Genomic DNA, 18672 nt, shown 5'->3' with positions numbered 1-18672 from the left:
AGCCGCTTAACGGAAGCCATTAGATTGGCCGAAGTGAGGAATGATAAAAATCCTATTCCAATTATGTTTTATGTTCGGCTTGTTTTTTCTGATAAACCTACGCAGTTTCTTCTTCAGGTATGTAATTAAACTGTGACAGCTGTGAGATTGTAATTCACAAATGATGTTTACTGGAAACTAATGTTTTTAAAGGAAATGTAATTGAGCTGTATATATGTTTTAGGCATTTGCACATGAGTGATTCTATTTTCTCATAAAAGTTTATTCTTGCCAGGCTTGGTGGCGCAGGCCTTTAATCCCAGCACTCCGGAGACAGAGGTAGGTAGATCTCTGTGAGACCAAGGCCAGCCTGGACTACATAGCAAAATCCAGGCCAGCTGTGGCTGCAGGGAGACCCTATCTCAAAGAAACCAAAAACAATGTTTTTAATTAAAAATTAAGAAGGAAAGAAAGAGAAAGAACACAGAACACTTGAAGGACCCAGCCGTGCCACAGTGGGACACTCATGTCTTCCCTCACTTAAGTCACTCTGCAAGTTCAGTAAAAGATTATTTTCCTTAAAAAGCAGAAAGGCTGGTGAGATGGCTCCGTGGGTAAAGGCACCTGCTGCCAAGCCCCCTGATCTGAGTTCAATCCCCAAGACCTAAATGTTAGAGAACTGTCTCCCAGACACTGGTCCCTAACTTCTACATAGGTGCCATGGCATGCATATTCTCTCTCTCTCTCTCTCTCTCTCTCTCTCTCTCTCTCTCTCAAATGTAATAAAAACAAATAATGAAATAATGATTTTTTTAAGTTCAGGACATGACCTGACTGGGGAGAGTCCATTTCCCTCTTGGAACTGCCAGGGGTCAAGTTGTTCCTGGTTGGAGCTTCAGATTTTCCATCCCAGCCTGGCACTCTCTGCAGGGCATACTGGCCAAGTTGGACCAGGACTTAACTTCACCACATAAAAAGGGCTTTAAATTCATCCATTAGCACAAGTTACTGGCCACACTTTGAAGGGCAAATGCATAAACCCCCAAGGCATCTGTTGTTACTAGTCTCCACTTCTAAACACCAAAAGACTAGTCAAGGCTAGTTGGCCTGCGTCTGGTGCTAGACGCGTGAAAAAATCAGCTGAGGTCTGGGAGACAGACACCGATGTCATCCGGAGCTACCATGTGGATGCCCTTGATGGCCCGAGGGTCAAGGACAGCAAAGGGCCATCACTCAAGATGCTCAGAGGCATCCAGAGGAGTCATCAGCCTCTTTCTAGACAAGTCAGGGACCATGGGAGGCAGAAGTAACCTAAAGGTCTTGAACCGAGTTCATGCTCAGGACAAAGAGTGAGAAGTTTGGGGAAGTTCTGAGGCAGTATTGAGGCAAGAAGCCCCAGAGGGTTATTCCAGACACCAACTACCATGCTGTGTGAGACTTGAGATTACTGTGCTCTGAGTGAGAATCGCTCATAATTTTCCTTTCTCGTCTGCCTGTCTGGTTTGGAAATCACACTGTCGAGGCCTCATCGCAGAAGCCTGAAGTATGTTCGGTTTTCCTGTTCTCTGCAAAGGTCTGCATCAGGGAGGGGCAGCACGTTCTGGAATTATTGCTTAGATGATCTGCTCCAGAAAGCAGAAAGTCTAGAATGTTCAGCTCCTTGGTCTTGTGTTCCTTCTTTCTGGATTCTTCTGAAAGCTTTCTAACAATGAGTTCAGTTTTGTGGCCTGAGTTTGGCCCATGGTATCTGGGGAACTGAAAGTAAAAGGAGAGAGAGAGAGAGAGAGAGAGAGAGAGAGAGAGAGAGAGAAAGAAAGAAACCATGTAGCTGAAGATGACCTTGGACTTGTGATCCTCCTATGTCTACCTCTAGAGTGCTGGAACTACAGGTGCGCACCACCACATGTCCCTTGGATCAAATCCAAGGCTTCACGCACACCAGGTAAGCATTCTACCAGCTGAGTACACCCCTAGTCCTTAGGGTATATTTTTAAGAAACGAATCCTTTTTTGCAGGTTTCAAATAGAAAGGCATAGACTCTGGATTCACAAGGCTCAAGCCCTTCCTGGCATGGGGTAAGTAAGGCAGGGCAGAGAAGCAGAGCATATTTGGGGGAGGGGTCAGTAGTCAGGGCTTAAAAATTGCTTTTTACTGCCCCAACGTGCTTTCGAGGCCAGCTCTGGGGTCAACCTGCCTAGGTAACTCGTGATTCCCCACTTGGAACCTCAGTGTGAGCCTTTATAAAACAGGTCCAAAGCTGCCTCTCTCTCAAGAGGACCACGGCGCATACTTTGTATGCTCTGAGACCGAATCTCAGAACGGTCCCTATACCCTCCAATTCCCAACTTCCAAGTTCTCATCTCACATTTTAAAGTTTTGTAAAGGCCAACAGAAGGGCCACAGGATGTAAACGTGAGGCCAATGCCATTCACAATGGCCTGCATTTTCATTGGACAATCCCTAGTTTGGTGGTTCCAAGGTAGGTGTCCCTGGGTCAGCACCCCCTGGAATTTTCTGGAAATGTTGAGGCTCAGGTCCCTCCCACAGGCTCTGACCTACACTCCAGGGGTGCTGAGGAAGCCCTTGTCTTTGAGGGACCCAGGTTATCACCACACTGGTCTTCAGTATGAAACACTTTTAAATCATAGCTCTCGGTGATGATCCACAGACAGGGGGATGCTAACCACACTGGAAGACAGGTAAGAGAGGTGCACATTCTAGAAGAGAAGGCTGGGATTGTTCCAAAGGCTCAGTAAACAGAAAATGTCAAAAGCTGCCCATCTGTGGGGCGGGAAGACACTGACTGACACTGAGAGCACCAAATCAGGCAAGGCATGGGTGACAGACTCCAGCTGTCAAGACACGAGGGAAAGGATGCTTGGAAATCTAGAACTGTGGACATGGGGCCAGAGGCTTGTGATCCACAGGCACTTGGAGAACCCTGGAGAGTGGTGCTTCACTCAAGGGCTTGAAGAAAACAATGGTGTCTGCTTCATAGGTTATGAGGCACGTGTGGGTCTGTAAAGCACCGGGGCTGTGGCCTCTGTAAAGAAGAGCACACAGAGTAGGTCCCCTGGGCAGAATGGGAGGGGGGGCCTCACTAAGCTGACAGCTTCTCTACAGGGTTGAAGCCTGTCATCTTAGAAAATGAGAGAGAGAGAGAGAGAGAATCCTCCTAGACCTAGATAGTGCATTGGTGAGAGGACCTTCTCAAAGCTCTGGATGACCAAACCACTCTCTTACAGGTTTAAAATGCAAGGAGCAGCCCCAAGTCTAGAGGGAGGGATCTATAAGCCCTCACTCACAACCACACACATCCGTGGGGGCGGCCATCTACGTTGAGCTATTAAAACTCAGCATTTGACAAGATGACTCACACTGATCCTGATGGGGTGGGGTCCATTCTAACAAGCTTCCCAAAGGACACCGAGGCATAGTCCCTGGACCACAAAGCCATTTGTCACTAGCCAAGAATCAGAATGGAGGTGGATACTGAACCACTGTACACACTGAAGAGGCATTAATGGGGAGTGGTTAACAGTGCAGCCCGAAACTCACCACCCGCTGGAGCCCCAACTTCGGTTTGTACCTACAGCACAGACCGACAAGCAGCCTTGAGTGAGTAATGTGTTATATAAGTCACTTTTCTCTGTACAGAACTGAAGTCACCCAGGGAAGTGGAGACCTTATAAAAAGCAACAACCCACCCCCAAAGCACATGCTGTGGAGTGCAGCCACGAGCCCACTCCTCTACTGGGCAAAGAGGAGGACCCACTTGAAATGCAACCGGCCAGCTGCTGGGTTTGGGTCGTGGGAAGTGGAGGGGGAAGACATTTAGTGCTCCACTTAGGTGTGTGCACTGCCTTCGTCAAAGCTTTCCTCTGTCTGAAAACATAACTTGTAACTCCTTGATGGAAAGTTCCAGAACTAAAACACTTCTTCCATCTTGGGTCTTGTCCAGGAACCTCAGATCTACTCTTTTGGATATTACACATCTCTCTCTCCAGCAAGGATTCCCAGTCTTTTTCTTTCTGTAGTTCTTTCCAGGCCTAGATAATAAGCTAGTTCTAACAGGTATGTTAAAGGATGATTGTGACTGGGGACAATTACCACATTAGTGACTACAGATTTGCATGTGTGGCCAAGCCATTTAATGACCAGGAGACATGTGATTCCTTCCAAGGTGTCAGCTTCAAGCGCCTTGTCAAACTAACAGCCAGAGGCAGCGACCCAGCTTACCAGAGAGTAGTCTGCCCATGTCAAAGGAAGAAACCCTTACCTCTTATGGAAGTCCCTCTATTCCAGGACCTGGCAGGGCAGTGATCCCTGAGAAGTATCAAGGAATCAAGACTAAACTGAGTGGCGCTGAAACCCGACAGGAAACTCATTGCTGTCCCACCTTGCAACAGAGCGAGTCTGAAAGGCGAAAGTCACCAAGGGGCCTATTAAAAGCCAGTCTTCTGGGCTCTACCCCAGAATCAGTACATAAGCTACTAAGGGATCTGTGGACATTTGTCACAGGTTGCCAGGGGATCTTACACACGTGAAATATGAGATCAACAGCCTTAGCCTCACGGGACCTAGTGGGAACCAATGCCAGGGGATGCAATTAAGGAAAAAGACCCCCGTTTGGAACAGCCAGGAACACAGAGGACGCAGGTGGCTTCCTCCTCTCCATCCCTGCAGGGGCTCCAGGGACCTGAAAACACACAGCACAGGAGAAAGAGGAAGAAGGTAAGAAATCAGGGAGGAAGGAGTTCCTGGAGAGCACCAAACTGCCAGACCTCAGCAGGCTGGTCCATACCTCCTGGCCCTGGTTATGGATGCCTGGCCCCATTAGCAGGTCATAGATCCAGGTAGCTCACCAATGAGCAAAAGGTTAGTGGCTCCACCCACTTTAATGGTCTGCACTAACGTGGAGGAGAGACTGTCCTCTGGCTGTCAATCAGTAAACCATCCTGCCTTGTGCTCCTCTTTACTCTTTGAGAATCTGTAGTTCTGGCAGGGGATGCCAACAGCCTGGGTGCTGGGGTCCTGCCCAGACTCCTGTATGAGTCTTGGAAGCTCCCTTACCACACTCCCTAAGATGACACGGAACTCTGAGACTGCTGTCAACTGTCAGGGGAGGATCAAACATGGATGTTTATGCCAAGCCTCATTTACACGGGCCCACTTCTCCCCCAAGATATGAATGTTTAAAACAAACAGTGTTTCCATATGCTAGTGGCACAGTCATATCAGCACTGGGGATCCCCAGACAGAAACATGACTCAGGCTAGGGCAAAAATGCCTAAATAAATCATGTTTGGGTGAAATTTCTCTCTCTGAAGCAGGAAGAACCTCGTAGTGATTGCTCAGTTTCCCCTAAAGATGGCAAGCTCTCTCCAGCAGAGCACGCCCCTAATGTTCCAAACCCTACACGCAGCATCATCTCTGAAAGGCACTGGCCTCATGACCCATCCAGTCACACCACCTTCATGCCGGCATCCCAGTTCACACATACTCTTATTTCCATCAGGGGTATCTAACAGCTCTGTGCTGCTGACATGGACTGTGCATGGCCATGAAGATTTCCTAGTGCCCCTGAGGCTTAGGGCCTTGATGTCAAAGGAGAAAAATGCCTACAGGTGAATACACAGGTGTCTGAGAAACAAGGGAACATGCATAACTTGGACAGATAGTCCACACAAACAGGCAGACCACTGAGGTCTCCACTAAGGAGCTATCTGGCCACTGAGGAATTGACAGCCTGGGGAGCTGGAGTCACCCACGCCTCCTCCTTCCTTAGATCTACTTGCAGAAAGTCCACAGAGGAATGAATCCTACAATCTACCAGACACAATCTTCACACTGTGCTGCTTCCAGTATGGAACAAGAGGGGACAGAGAAAGAGAAGCAGCACAGAATGGGGTCAGGGATGCATTTAGGACCCACAATGATCTGCATGTTAGGGTTCTCTTGAAAGTTATAATTTGAAAATCTAAGCCGCCCCCCCCCCCCGGCCATGCGACAGTTTCAAGAGGTAGAGTCTTTAGAGGTAATTAAGTCATGAACACTCTGCTATTTTGAATGAGATTAGTGCCTTTATAAAGGAAGTTTGAGGCCAGTCTGAACTATAGGGTGAGTTTGAGGCAAGCCTGAGCTACATAGGAAGATGCTGAAAAGAATGAAATAAAGGAATCTGAAAGGAAATCCCCTGTCCTATCCACCCAGTAAGGACACAGCTCAAACGTGCACCCTGTCTATAAGCAACGATCCTTATCAGCCCTGACTCTGTCGCCACCTTGAGCTCAGACTCCCCAGTCTCTACAACTGTGAGAATTAAGTTTCCATGGTATGTAGATTTCCTAGTATCAGGTATTTTGTCATAGCATCCTGGATGTGTGGAATCAGGGCCCAAGACAGGAATGAGGTCCATCACCTACACTGGGCACACCTCCAGGGCAGCAGCTCCAGATGACATGCTGGCTTGGTAAACTCCACTTACAAACTGGGTGGAAGAAGGGAGGGCAGCCTTTATGCAGTCCCCTCTCTGGGCCACACTGCTAAAGGCATAGTAAAAACCAGAAGGGCTCTGAGGGGAACAAAGGAGAGATGCTGGCCCTTTGGGGACAAAGCCTATGTCCTGTGGTATGAGGACCTGAGCTGCCATCAAAGATCTGGATCTAGAGTGGTGACCATGGCCTTTGGTGTCTTGTATAGTAGGAACTTGCTTTGTTGGATTTTTTAACCATTATTGGGAACTGAGCATCCTCAGCCCTCTTTATACTTACAGCATCTCATTAAGCAGCCAAGCCTGGCCATAAATGCAACTCTGTGGTCCAGAGTGTCTTTAAACTTGCGACTCTCTTCCTTCAACCTCTCAGGTCCCTCAGATAATAGACTGAGCTGTAGTCAGGCATGTTTAACCTACCATGGACTTTAGCTGAGTATCAGTGGCTTGGCCTCCCCTGTGCAAAGGTATCTGACACCAGCATGGGCAAGTGACCATGTTCACACAGCCCTGGTGTGAGACGTGAAGGCAGCAATAATAGGGAACTAAAGTAAAAAATGTGGGGGTGGGATTTGAGGATATGGCTCAGTTGTTAAGAGTGCTTGCCTAGTGTGAAGGATGTCCTGGGTATAATGGTATCACCTGTAATCCCAGCACTCAGAAGGTGGAGGCAGGAGATCAGGATGCCAAGGTCATCCTCGACTACACAGTGAGTCTGAGGCCAACTTGGGCTACCTGAGACCCTCTCTCAAACAAACAAACAAACAAAAAACCAGTGGCCACAGCCATAAGTCAAACCCAAGTGAAAGAAAAGCCACCAACCAACTCCATTTTCCACCAGTGCTGAGTGGGTCCCATCACAGTCGCTGGCATCTTGATCTCCAATATGGTCGTTCAAATCCAAGTCCGGCTGATGGGACCCGTTTCCAAAGTTCCTCTCGTCCTTCTCAGAGCCAGCATCTCCGTTTTCTAGGCCATTCTGGGCCTTCTTCAAGGGCATGATTTGCAAACCACTAGGGGTAGTCCTGTAAGACACAGTCTTGGCAGCCCTGTCTCCAGCCCCATGGGGCTTGCCTGAAGACCCCTTCTTGGGCCTGGACAGAGGAGAGTTGATGCGTTTCCGCTTCTGAGGAGCACTCTTGCTCTTCCCTGGCTCTGGAGGCCTGTGGGAGAGTCTCTCCACTGCAGGACTGCGGGTGTCCTGTAGGAGCTTGGTGGCTCCAGTCTGCTTCCCTGACTTCACCCTCTTGTCCTTGGACACATGCAGCCCGTTGAACTCATCGATGAACTCTTCACAGTGCAGGAGGTGGTGCTCTGGCTCCCATGTGTCCTCCGTACTCCCATAGCCTTTCCATCGGATGAGATACTCCCATTTTCCCTTCTTATTCTTCCTCTTGTCAACAATCCTTTCAACCTGGGAATGCAAGGCCAGAGAATGAGTCAGCTCAGTAAGAAACAGAAAAGAACAGTTCACTTGCAAAAGTGCCCTGAGCACCTTAGGCCCAGCTACAGATGAATAGGAAACACTGGGACCTCATTAACGCCCACTAGTCTAGTCACCCCACCCAAAGAGGAAATTTGGTGTAGAAAATCATGAACAAACAAGTTTGCTGACAACCTGACAAGATCATGGCCTGGGAAGCTATAAAATAAACAGGTTGTAAAATGTAGAAACGAACACATGCACCGTGTTTGCTGAGAAACAGACAAGCGTCAGTGCCTGCCCCAACTACTCAGCTAATGAGGAAAGTCGGGGAGGGACTGCATTCGGGATCATAAAATCTGTTCTCTGCACTCCTGGGGAGCACCTTACAGGTACCTGGGCTGGTACCTAACTTTTCAAGATCATAAAAACAAAACTACCATGCTTTTGTAGAGTACTGGTCTCTAGTGCTTGTTTTTATGAATGTAGTCTTTGTCCCCCACAGTCCTGTCAGCCCCAGGCAGCAAGAACAACACAGGACACACGGCCCTCCCAGGAGCACTAGAGAAGGGGTTGGCTTGTTTCAGACATCACTGAAAAGCTGGGCTTGTAGCTCAGTGGTAGGGCAGTTGCCTAGCATGCAAAAGGCCTTAGGTTCAATTCCCCAGTTCCCCTCCAATCAAAAGCAGAACATCACTGAACTGAACCAAGGTACACACATGGTCCATGTTCTATGGTGGCTCTTCAAGCTTTACCTCTCTGGTAGCATCCACATGTCCACACTCACTACATGCTTTCTTTAGAGATCCTTTTTATTTTCAGGCTGCAAAGTATAGTCTGGCTTTAGAAGACCTATTTGATGTGGGTTTTCACTCTTATGTGAATAAGTAATATTTACTGGGCAATGTGAACCACATCACATCATGCTAACTTACCTTGTGATATCATTGTTATTTATATACAGGAAATCTTTCTTAGTTGTATGCATATCTGTGAATCTGTGTGGGTTTGAGCATGAGTGCAGTGCCCATGGAGGCCAGAAGAGGGCATCAGATTCCCTGGAGCTGGAGTTACAGGTGGTTGTAAGCCTCCCCACCACATACACACCTAGGTTCTGGGAACCAAATCCCAGTCCTCTGCAAGAGCAGCACACACTCTTAAACTGCTGAGCTATCTCTCCAACCCCTCTATAATAAATTTTATTTATGGTTATCATTAACATACACTGGGCATTTATGGGGTGAACACTATACTGATTGCTGGCCTGTCCTGCTCATCACAACCCAGTAAGGCAAGTATGTTCTCTCTCCCCACCTTAACTTTGAAGGAACTAGGGCACAAAGCTGGTAAGGGCAAAGGTAGGGATGGAACCACTCTCACCCCAGACCTCATCCCTCCTTTTCATTGTTGTTAATATTTTATTATTATTTTTATTTTCTGTGTATAAGCGTATTTCCTGCATGTATGGTGAGTGCACCCATGTTCTGCAATGCCGTGGAGGTCAGAAGACGGCTTTGGATTCCCCTGGAACTGGAGTTAAGGACGGTTCATAGCCACCATGTGGGTGCTGGGAATCGAACCCAGGTCCTCTGCAAGAGCAGCCAGTGCTTGTAACTGCTGAGCTATCTCTCCAGCCCCCCATCTCTCCTTTTTAAAAAATATTTTGTTTTTATTTTATGTGTATTGAGTGTATTGCCTGCATGTATGTGAGTGCACCCATGTCTTGCAATGCCCACAGAGGTCAAAGAGGATCCCCTAAAACTGGACTTACAGATGGTTGTTAGCCACCATGTGGGTGCTGAAACTCAAACCTGGGACCTTTGCAAGAGCAGCCAGTGCTATTAACCTCTGAGCCATCTCTTCAGACCCCAGACCTCATCTCTTAATCCCTAGGCCATGCCAGCTCTCTCAAGAGTCTTCCATATCGAGCAAAATGGATTTGAGTCAGCAAAGCCCAGATCTCCCCAAGCACAAGCAGCAAGACCCCCCCCCACCCCAAGTTCCACACAGGGGTGGAAAGGAGGCAGAGGATGAGCAGTGCTTGTTGAGAGCGTAGGAGGTGCCCTGCATGCTGCCATGGGCATTTCATCCATCTCCCATCTGACAGGCAAAGAAACTGGGTGTGAGGCAATGCGCCAAGGAGGTACAAGTCAGAACGTGGTAAAGGTGAGGTCTGAACCTGTTGGCTACGTCTCAAGCCATGTGCCACAAACTATGAATCTTTGAAGGTAAGAAGTACTCCCATGGGAAATGCCAGGTTGTATCAACAGCTGATGTATCTAAGTAAAGGGTATTTTGGGGGATTGGAGAGATGGCTCAGTGGTTAAGAGCACTGGTTACTCTTCAGAGAACCCAGTTTCAATCCCAGCACCCACATGGCAGCTAACAACTGTCTGTAATCCAGTTCCAAGGCATTGAATGCCCTCTTCTGGTCTCTGTGGGTCTTGCAAGACATGGGTACACTTCCATACATGTAGGCGAAACACTCAAAAGGTATTTTTATTAAAATTGTTCAACATTTATTTACTATTTACTGTATGTGTGTGTATGTGTGTGTGTGTGTGTGTGTGTGTGTGTGTGTGTGCGCTGGTAGAGGAATGCTACGGTGCACATGTGGCAAGCAGAGGACATCTTGCCAGTGTCTAGTCCCTCCTTCTACTATGTGGGACCCAGGGACTGAACTCAGGACATCAGGTTTGGCAGGAAGTCCTTTTACCCAATGAGCCATCTCCTCTGCCCTCAGTGAAGGGTAATGGTAAGTTCGTTAATTATCCTTTCAGTTTTGCTATAGATTTGAAATTTTTTAATTAAAAAATGTGATATCAGCTGGCCAAAATGAAGAGAATAAATATTAGTCACAAATGGGACATCTTGGAAAAGGGGAGCCGGAGGTTGGAGAGGACTGGGGTGAAACTGTCTTTTGGACATGACAGGACTGTTATACTCATGAACTCAAAGCAGTACTGGTTTTGGGCTTCTGGGGGAGGGAGAGTCAGTTTTCTGTAAGGGTATGGTTATCCATGCTCCAGGGGATGACTTCACACCTCTGAGTACATGAGTAGCACAAACTGGACTAGGTGGGTAGAGGGGGGGGGCATGGGAGGGGCATGAGGGTGGAGAGTGGATCTGGAAAAGTTAGGGGGACAAGGGATGAATATGATTGAAATACATGTATGCATGTATAAAATTCTCGGATTTAATAAAGTTTTTTAAATGTGGTAGAAATTCCCAGTGTTCTCCGACCCTCCCCCAAATGCACAGCCTCAGTGAAAAACTAACAATTGCATTCAAACACATACTTCATTCTTTAATTATGGGGGGATTTTTTTTCATACCGGGGCGGGGGTGTTGAACCAAGGGCCTTGCCAATGCTAGATGAGTACTTTCTCAGTAAACTATGTGCCTACTCTCAAACATAAATTTCAATGTCCATATAACACATTTATATGATGAAATTCAGATTCAGTGACACTGAGGGACAGGCCAACAAGTTGCCCTTGAAACTTATGAAAAGATCATTTGAGAGTGGGAAGTGGGTACAGACAGGCTGATAACTGTTGGAGTAACAGACAGAAAGGGTTCCTTATATGACTCTGTTCACGTTTGAAGTTTTGTAAAGTATGTCTCCCTGGTAGCTAACATGTAACAGAAGCCATGTGAAATAATGGCACAGCGCTTACCGTTCTGTGCTTATAAACATGGAAATAGCTAGGCTGTATTTCCTTTTTATAATACTGCCTCTCTTAGACAACTTAATTGATTCCTTAATTGATTTATCTCTACTTAAAGTGGCCTATGTCTATTACAATTCCCTTCGTTACAAAACACTCTGTGAACATCTGTTTTAGATTTATTGGCGAAGTCACACAAACTCTATAGCAGTTTTTTAAAAGTAACACTGTGACCAACTCATCCAACTTCCAGCCTGTGGGGGTCTAAGAATGCTTCTGGTCATTTGTAATAATGCTCTGAAAAGTGCTGAGGGTTTCTAACTAATTTGAAGCTTTGTTTCTTGTGAGGACACTCTGGAGAGAGATCATCTACAGGTTGACAGAACAGGGAAAGGGAACAAGCCTGGCACTGCCTCTAAGAGTATCATTCCCATGGACACCAGCCTGCAGTGTTGTTAGCAAATGCATAGTTCTTAGGAGCTAAGGGCTGTGTACTGGTGTGGAAGTGTCCAGCTCCACAAATCATGAGCTTGGCTCCCATAGTAGAGGAATCTCTTCCCAAGATTAGGCAGATGCCAGTGTTACACAGCAGACATAGTGGGTGGGTGGGCAGGTGGATGGGTGGATGGATGATGGATCCATGGATGGATGGACAGATGGATGGATGAATAGGTGGGTGAATGATGAATGGCTGGGTGGGTGGATGATGGATGGGTGAGTGGGTAGGTAGATGGATGAATGAACACATGGATAGTTGGTGGGTAAGTGGATAAATGCATGGAAGGATGACTGGTGGATGAATAGGAGGGTGACAGGTAAAAGGATGGGTAGAGAGGTGGGCTTATGAAGGGGTGGGTGTTTGAATAAATGGTAGTCACATCAATGGTAGTCACAGTATTTGAGAACCTAGGAGTTTAGATCAAGACTGCCTGAAATCCTCTGGTAAGCCCTGTCATGTGTTCCTACACAAGTTTCTAAACCTCTTTGGGCCTCTGATGACTCACACAGCAAGGAGGAAATAACATGCCCACTGCATTGGGAGCTTGTGGAAAATAGAAAAATACATGTTTTCACATTCCACAATCAAGGTCACTTGCATTGCCTCCTAGGACCACAAATCTTGCTTGTGTTGACAGAGATGAAGATTCCCCATCCTGTCCAAGATGACCTCTGAGGACAATCAGCTCCCTCCCAGACAGAAGAAAGAATATTCACCTACTTGAATAAGTCCTTTCAAGTATGGAAGATGGTTGTGCATAGGAGAGGGGCATCAGCGAGTGTGTGGAATCTTGACAGCCAAAGGCCACATTGTACAGGGGATAGCTAGTTCTGTTCTCCCCAAGTTACTGGACATTTCCATGGAAAGACCCTTGCTTGTAACTCTGGTCCTATCCACAAAGTCATTGGCTACTTAAACTAATCTGGTACCACTGTAAAATACTGGCTCTGCCAGCCTCTATCTCTATGACCCTGGGAACTTGCTCAACCTCAGTTTCCCCATCTATAAAACAGATTTAACAATAACAACTACCAATAGGGCTGCTGAGGAGAAGGACTGCAATATGGTAAAGCACCTTCAGTGCCCTAGAGCACTCAAGATAGGGCAGTTGCTCTATATGTGAGAAACCAGTGGGCCGTGCTTTTCTATACATACACCCTTCATCCAAAAGTTACTTTCAGGTTTAGAAAAGCAATTGCTTTTTCTTAAATACAAAAATGCCCCCAGGGAACTCAGAGGGAAGATGATCCCAAAACATCCCACCATACTTGGATGATCCCTGTCATCCCTGGGACTCACTCTGTTTCCTACGTCCTTGTATTGGCTCCTTGTATTGGCTCCTCGGCTGGGAAGTATCTCAAACACACCTTGATGCTATTTCCTCTGCTGATCACTGAGGCTAATCACCTAGGACTTGGCCTGTGATTGCAACATTCCCTACCTTGGAAATCTTCACTGAACCCCCAACGTCTTCGTCTCCCATCTCCCAACTCCTTGCACCAGCTGACATCAGAGGCATGATCCCTGGTCTGGACAATTCCATCTCCTGACACCTCAGCTCACCTACCTGCACAGGTTGCAGGCATTACTTGTTGCTCACGCCTTGTAAGTGAAAGAATGTTAGAGTCCTTTCCTTGTACTTTGTACTTATACACACTCACAAACACGTGACAGGTGTGGCCATACCCTCACAAGCTTCCCTTTTTTCCAAAGATGAGCAACTAGTCCTTAGAGTTCAACTAAATCATTAATTAGCATTTACCTTCTGTGACCCCAGCTAACTTAAGATGATGTGACTATGGGTGGGGGGGGGGTGATCCTGATGCAATCATTACCTGTGTCACGGTGACTCCAGGATGGCTGTTCTGTTACAAATAATGATGGTAATCACTTGGATGGGCACATACTAAGTGCCCAGGTCTATGTTCATCACTTACAGAGGCCAGATCTCATCTCTAGGCTGAGCATGAGTCTCACTATTTGACAAGTGATGCTCAGAGAGAGTGTAGGTAATTTCTTTCCACTCAGTCAGGGGTTGGTTCATTAAGATTTGTACTCAAGGGCCAGTGGGGATGGCTCAGTGCTTAAGGATGCTTGCAGTCAGGCGTGATGACCTGAGTTTGATCCCCTGGGACCCATATCATGGATGGAAAGAAATGATTCCTGAAAGCTTCCCTCTGACCTCCACAGGCACACTGTGGCACAAACACTTGCACACACACACACACACACACACACACACAAAATAAATGTAATAAATTTTTTAAATTGAACTCAAGCTCACATTACTCAATAGCTTGAGTTCAGAGCCACTTGGCCACAACTGAGCACTAGAAAACTACGGGACAAGTATCAATTGTGTGGACCAGCAACACACAGGGATACGTGTGAGGATGAAGTCATTCAGTGGGTCTTTAATGAGCACAGACACACATGGCTCTGTGCACAATAGAAAACCACACAGGGCATCAAGGCACCACAGTCTAGTGGGGAACACAGCTTTCATAAGAGTAAGGAAAAAGAAATGTGTATTGGGGGTGTGGAGAGCTCGGGTGAGGAAGAGAAGGGGGTTGGGAGACACAATGTCGAAGAGAAAGGCTTCCTCAAATGGGCTGCTTAGAAAGGCTCCCCTGAGAAGAACGAGCTAAACTGACACCTCACAGAATGTTAGAGGATTTAGGCCCACAAGACACCCGATAGAGGTCTTATCTCTTGCTTCCTTGGCCTCCCGCTAACAGGCAAACAAAATAATAGCAATTCCTAATATTTATTCAGTCAGTCACTGTTGTGTATAATCCCTCTCTAGTAATTTATTTTATCTTTAAAATGTCCCAATGGGGTAGGTTTGTTTTCTTTTTATAGAGGATAAACAGGCACCCAGAGACTAAGGTCCTTGAATAGCACCCACCTCTGAAAAGCAACAGAGTACTCTGAATGGTCCCCAGCACCTTGGCTCCAAATCCCACATTTTCAATGAGTTATAGACACCTCTTATGAGTGAGGTGGGTGCAGCGTCTGAGGCCGGGAGCTTATCTGCAGCCTCAGGCACCGTCTCCATTCCCACCAAGGTCACTAGGCGCCTGTGGCACCTAAGCTTCTCCCCTACCATGCCCAGAGCAACCAGCAAAGACAGAACAGAAAACCACGGTAGTTCTGGGAACCAGGATCCACCATCAAAGCTTTTCCAGACTCTTGAAAGAACAGCTCCCAGCACACAGCTTTTGGAACTCTGGGATGCCAACACGGGCCTTGTGCAGAGTAAAGAGCAAGGCTAAGAAGAGAACAGAGGGCGATGGCCTTGGCTATGGGATGTCACCAGAATAGCCATTCTTCAACAAAAATACAGCTCATTCCCATGACCCCATGAGGACGTCTTGTTTTTAATGTTTTTATTTTTTAAAATCAGCATTAGATTTAGATACCATTATGTTGGATACCATTACATTTTCAAACAACATGTGTTTTTATGGTCCTCCTTCCCCTCCATCTCCCTCGTTCCCCTGTGATCCCTGTCCTTGTAAACCCCCTCTTTCCTTTCCCATGTGTCCTTTCACCCACTGCCTTCCGCACTTCCTCATCACTTAATATTACCCTCCCCATCTCCTTTCTAGATTTTAGACTTTACCCACATTTGCACCTATTTACATATACACATGCATATGTTATAAGCCAGGATCTTCAAATGAAGAACACACCCTTTGTTTGTCTTTCTGAGCTTGGGTCACCTTGATGATAAACTTTAAAGATCCATTCCAATTCCCTGAAAATTTCTTGACTCATTTTTCTTAACAGTTGAATAATACTCCATTGTGTATGTGTACCACATTTTCATTATCCACTCATCTGTTCTGGTTCTAATGACTTGCTGTTGCGAACACAGCAGCAATGATCATGGATGTTCAGGTGTCTCTGTGGTAGGATACGGAGTCCCTTGGGTATATGCCCAGGCGTGGTACAGGTAGGTCATATGGTAATTCTATTTTTTTTTTTTTTTTTGAGGAACCTCTGTAATGATTTCCACGGTGGCTGTACTAACTTGTACTCCCATCAGTAGTGAATAAAAGTTCCTCTTTGCCCACAAGGCCCTCTCATTTTTAATCCTTTCTATAACCAGGAACAGTTCCCTTAGGATGCATAAAATACCTCATCATTAAACTTGGAGAATGGGCTCCTTAAGAAAGAAAGGACAGAGAGAGTTCTGGAAGCAATTGTGTCAGGTAAGGCAACTGGAGAGGCAGAAGAGCCCTGTCTGTCTAGCAAAGTCCCCTAGGCGGCTGCCTGACCAAGACACCTAACCCAGAGTCATAAACCAAACTTGCCTCCAGGTGAGGTCTGATCTGGAGACTCCCTAGCATCCAAAACTCAAGATCCCCACAGCGTACTGCTGGAAACCCCAACCCTACAGGGGCCTAGCTTTGATCCCAGAGTTAATATGATCGTGTCTATCACCAAAACTTCTCAGGAAAGTCAGACGAATGGGATATCCCACCGTACGCTTTCAGCAGCGCTGGTGATGTTTCCCAGGACTCTGGAATACAACCTCTGCATTCGATAGGGAGAAATGATGAAATGAAACCAGAAGTCTGAGGAGGAAACTGAAAAGAGGATTGGTTTACGTAAGAACTGAGATTTAACAAAAACAAACCAAGGGGGAAGGTGCCAGAGAAGGACATTCCAGCTGGAACCAGGAAGGGCCAGACTCAAGCATCAAACCAACCAGTGGTGCAGTCCACAGCCTCACACAGCGCCAAAAGAGGAAGAAAGGCCACAGATTGCAAAGAAAATACAACAAAAATGACACCAACATCTGGAGGAGGCGACAGAGATCCAACCAGCTAAGCTCTGCAGAGGAAAAACTCAAAATGGGACAGAAATGCCAAAATCAAGGTGCAGTAGGGGAAAAAAAATCACCATGTCCTGAGTCTGGGTGTCTAGGAGAGGGCTCAGTGATGGGCAGAGGGGTTGGGAATACATCAACCCAGTTTCTAACCTTAGAGAACATTTCAAAGAGCAAAGCTCTCTGTTGTCACATGACAACCCTCCTCCACCCACAAGAGTAGGAGGAAACTCAGGCCAATATCAGGGGATAGTAAACAGAATACGCAATGAAGAAACAAATGCCGGGCTGGGGAAATAGCTCAGTAGGTAAAGTGTTTGCTGGGAAAGCATGAGGACCTGAGTGTGGGTCCTCAGCACCTAGGTAAATGACAAAGCCAGGTGTGGTGGGACACATCTGTACCCCCATAGTACTGGGGGTACAAGAAGAGAGACAGGGGGATCTGTGGAACTTGATGGACAGCCAGTCTAACCAAAACGGCAAATTCCCAGTTCAGAAGGAGACCTTGTCTCAAAAAATGTGCCACAGAGTTATGGAGAAAGAAGCACGACGCTGACCTCCGACCTCCACACACACAACATGCACACACCACACAGACACACATGGAAACAAAAAACAAATACTATGCAGGGCATGGTGGTGCACGCATTTCATCCCAGCACTCAAGAGACAGGGGCAGGTGGATCTCTGTGACTTTGGAGCCAACCTGGCTTACAAAGTGAGTTCCAGGCCAGCAAGGGCTACATAGAGAGACCCTGTCTCAAAACAGAAAAGAAAAAAACAAAAGAAAGACTGTGCACTCAAGAATTCTGTAACTAGTCAAGTAGTCTTCAGATGTAAAGGAGGAAGGACCTTGTCTCAAACTTTAGGGGAAAAAATACAGACTACTCATTTTCCCAAAAGAAAATTGCTCAAAAATATTCTTCCAAAACTGATTTAAAACCTCAAGTCTTTCAATTTCAAATGCAATGGAAGGTTGGCTAGATGGGGAGTGTGTAAAGGCACTTGCCACCAAATCTGATGACCTGAATTCTATTCCTGGAACCCCATAGTAGAATAGGAAAACTCCTGCACATTGTCCTCTAACCTCCACATGTGCACACATATAATAAAATAAACACATGAAAATATACAAAACTTAAACTCAAGAAGGTACAGTAAACGTGTGTGTGTGTATATATATATATATATATAGTGTGTGTATACATATATATATGGATTAATGCTAAACATAAAGATCAAGTGAAAATCTAGAGTCCAGTCTTAAGCACCTGATATAGTACAATGTAAAATCCAAAGCAAACAGAAACCGATTCTCAAAGGATTATTTAAATATACAACGTGCAAATAGAAAGCAAGAATAGGATGTGGTTTTTTTAAAGCTGTGTTCAGATAACAAGTACAGAAAATAGTCTTGGGGATGACAAGATGGCTCCATCTATAAAATGCTTACTGTGTAAGCATGAGGACCTGAGTTCAGATTCCCAGACCCGCATGGAAAGCCAGGCACAGTGGCTGGCATCCATGGTCCCAGCTCTCAGAAGATGGAGATTAAGAGGATTACTGGGCTTGCTAGTCAGTCAGCCAGCCAGCCTGGACAAATTGCTGAGCTCCAGGTTCAGTAAGTGACCCTGTCTCAAAACAGTAAGGTGGAGAGTGATTAAGAAGACACCTGACATTGCTCTCTAGCATAAACACACACACACACACACACACACACACACACACACACACACACGAGAGAACGCAATAGTGTTGATGATACATGGA

The 18672-nt window shown here is 46.4% G+C and overlaps 1 protein-coding gene across 1 annotated transcript in view; it reads right to left on the bottom strand.

The window, feature by feature from the left end:
- The window catches only part of Cdyl2 (chromodomain Y like 2), a 180629-nt gene that overhangs the window by 48560 nt on the left and 113397 nt on the right, over window positions 1-18672 (bottom strand). Inside the window, exon 2 of the mRNA XM_008843458.2 lies at window positions 7295-7886. Coding sequence (XP_008841680.1) covers window positions 7295-7886 — 592 coding nt within the window. The remainder of the gene's footprint in view (window positions 1-7294; window positions 7887-18672) is intronic.

Source organism: Nannospalax galili, unplaced genomic scaffold (assembly GCF_000622305.1).
Source record: "Nannospalax galili isolate Female #2095 unplaced genomic scaffold, S.galili_v1.0 scaffold1080, whole genome shotgun sequence".
Lineage (NCBI taxonomy): Eukaryota > Metazoa > Chordata > Mammalia > Rodentia > Spalacidae > Nannospalax > Nannospalax galili.
Note: the sequence above shows the minus strand (reverse complement) of the source record. Positions and strands in the feature narration are given on the sequence as shown.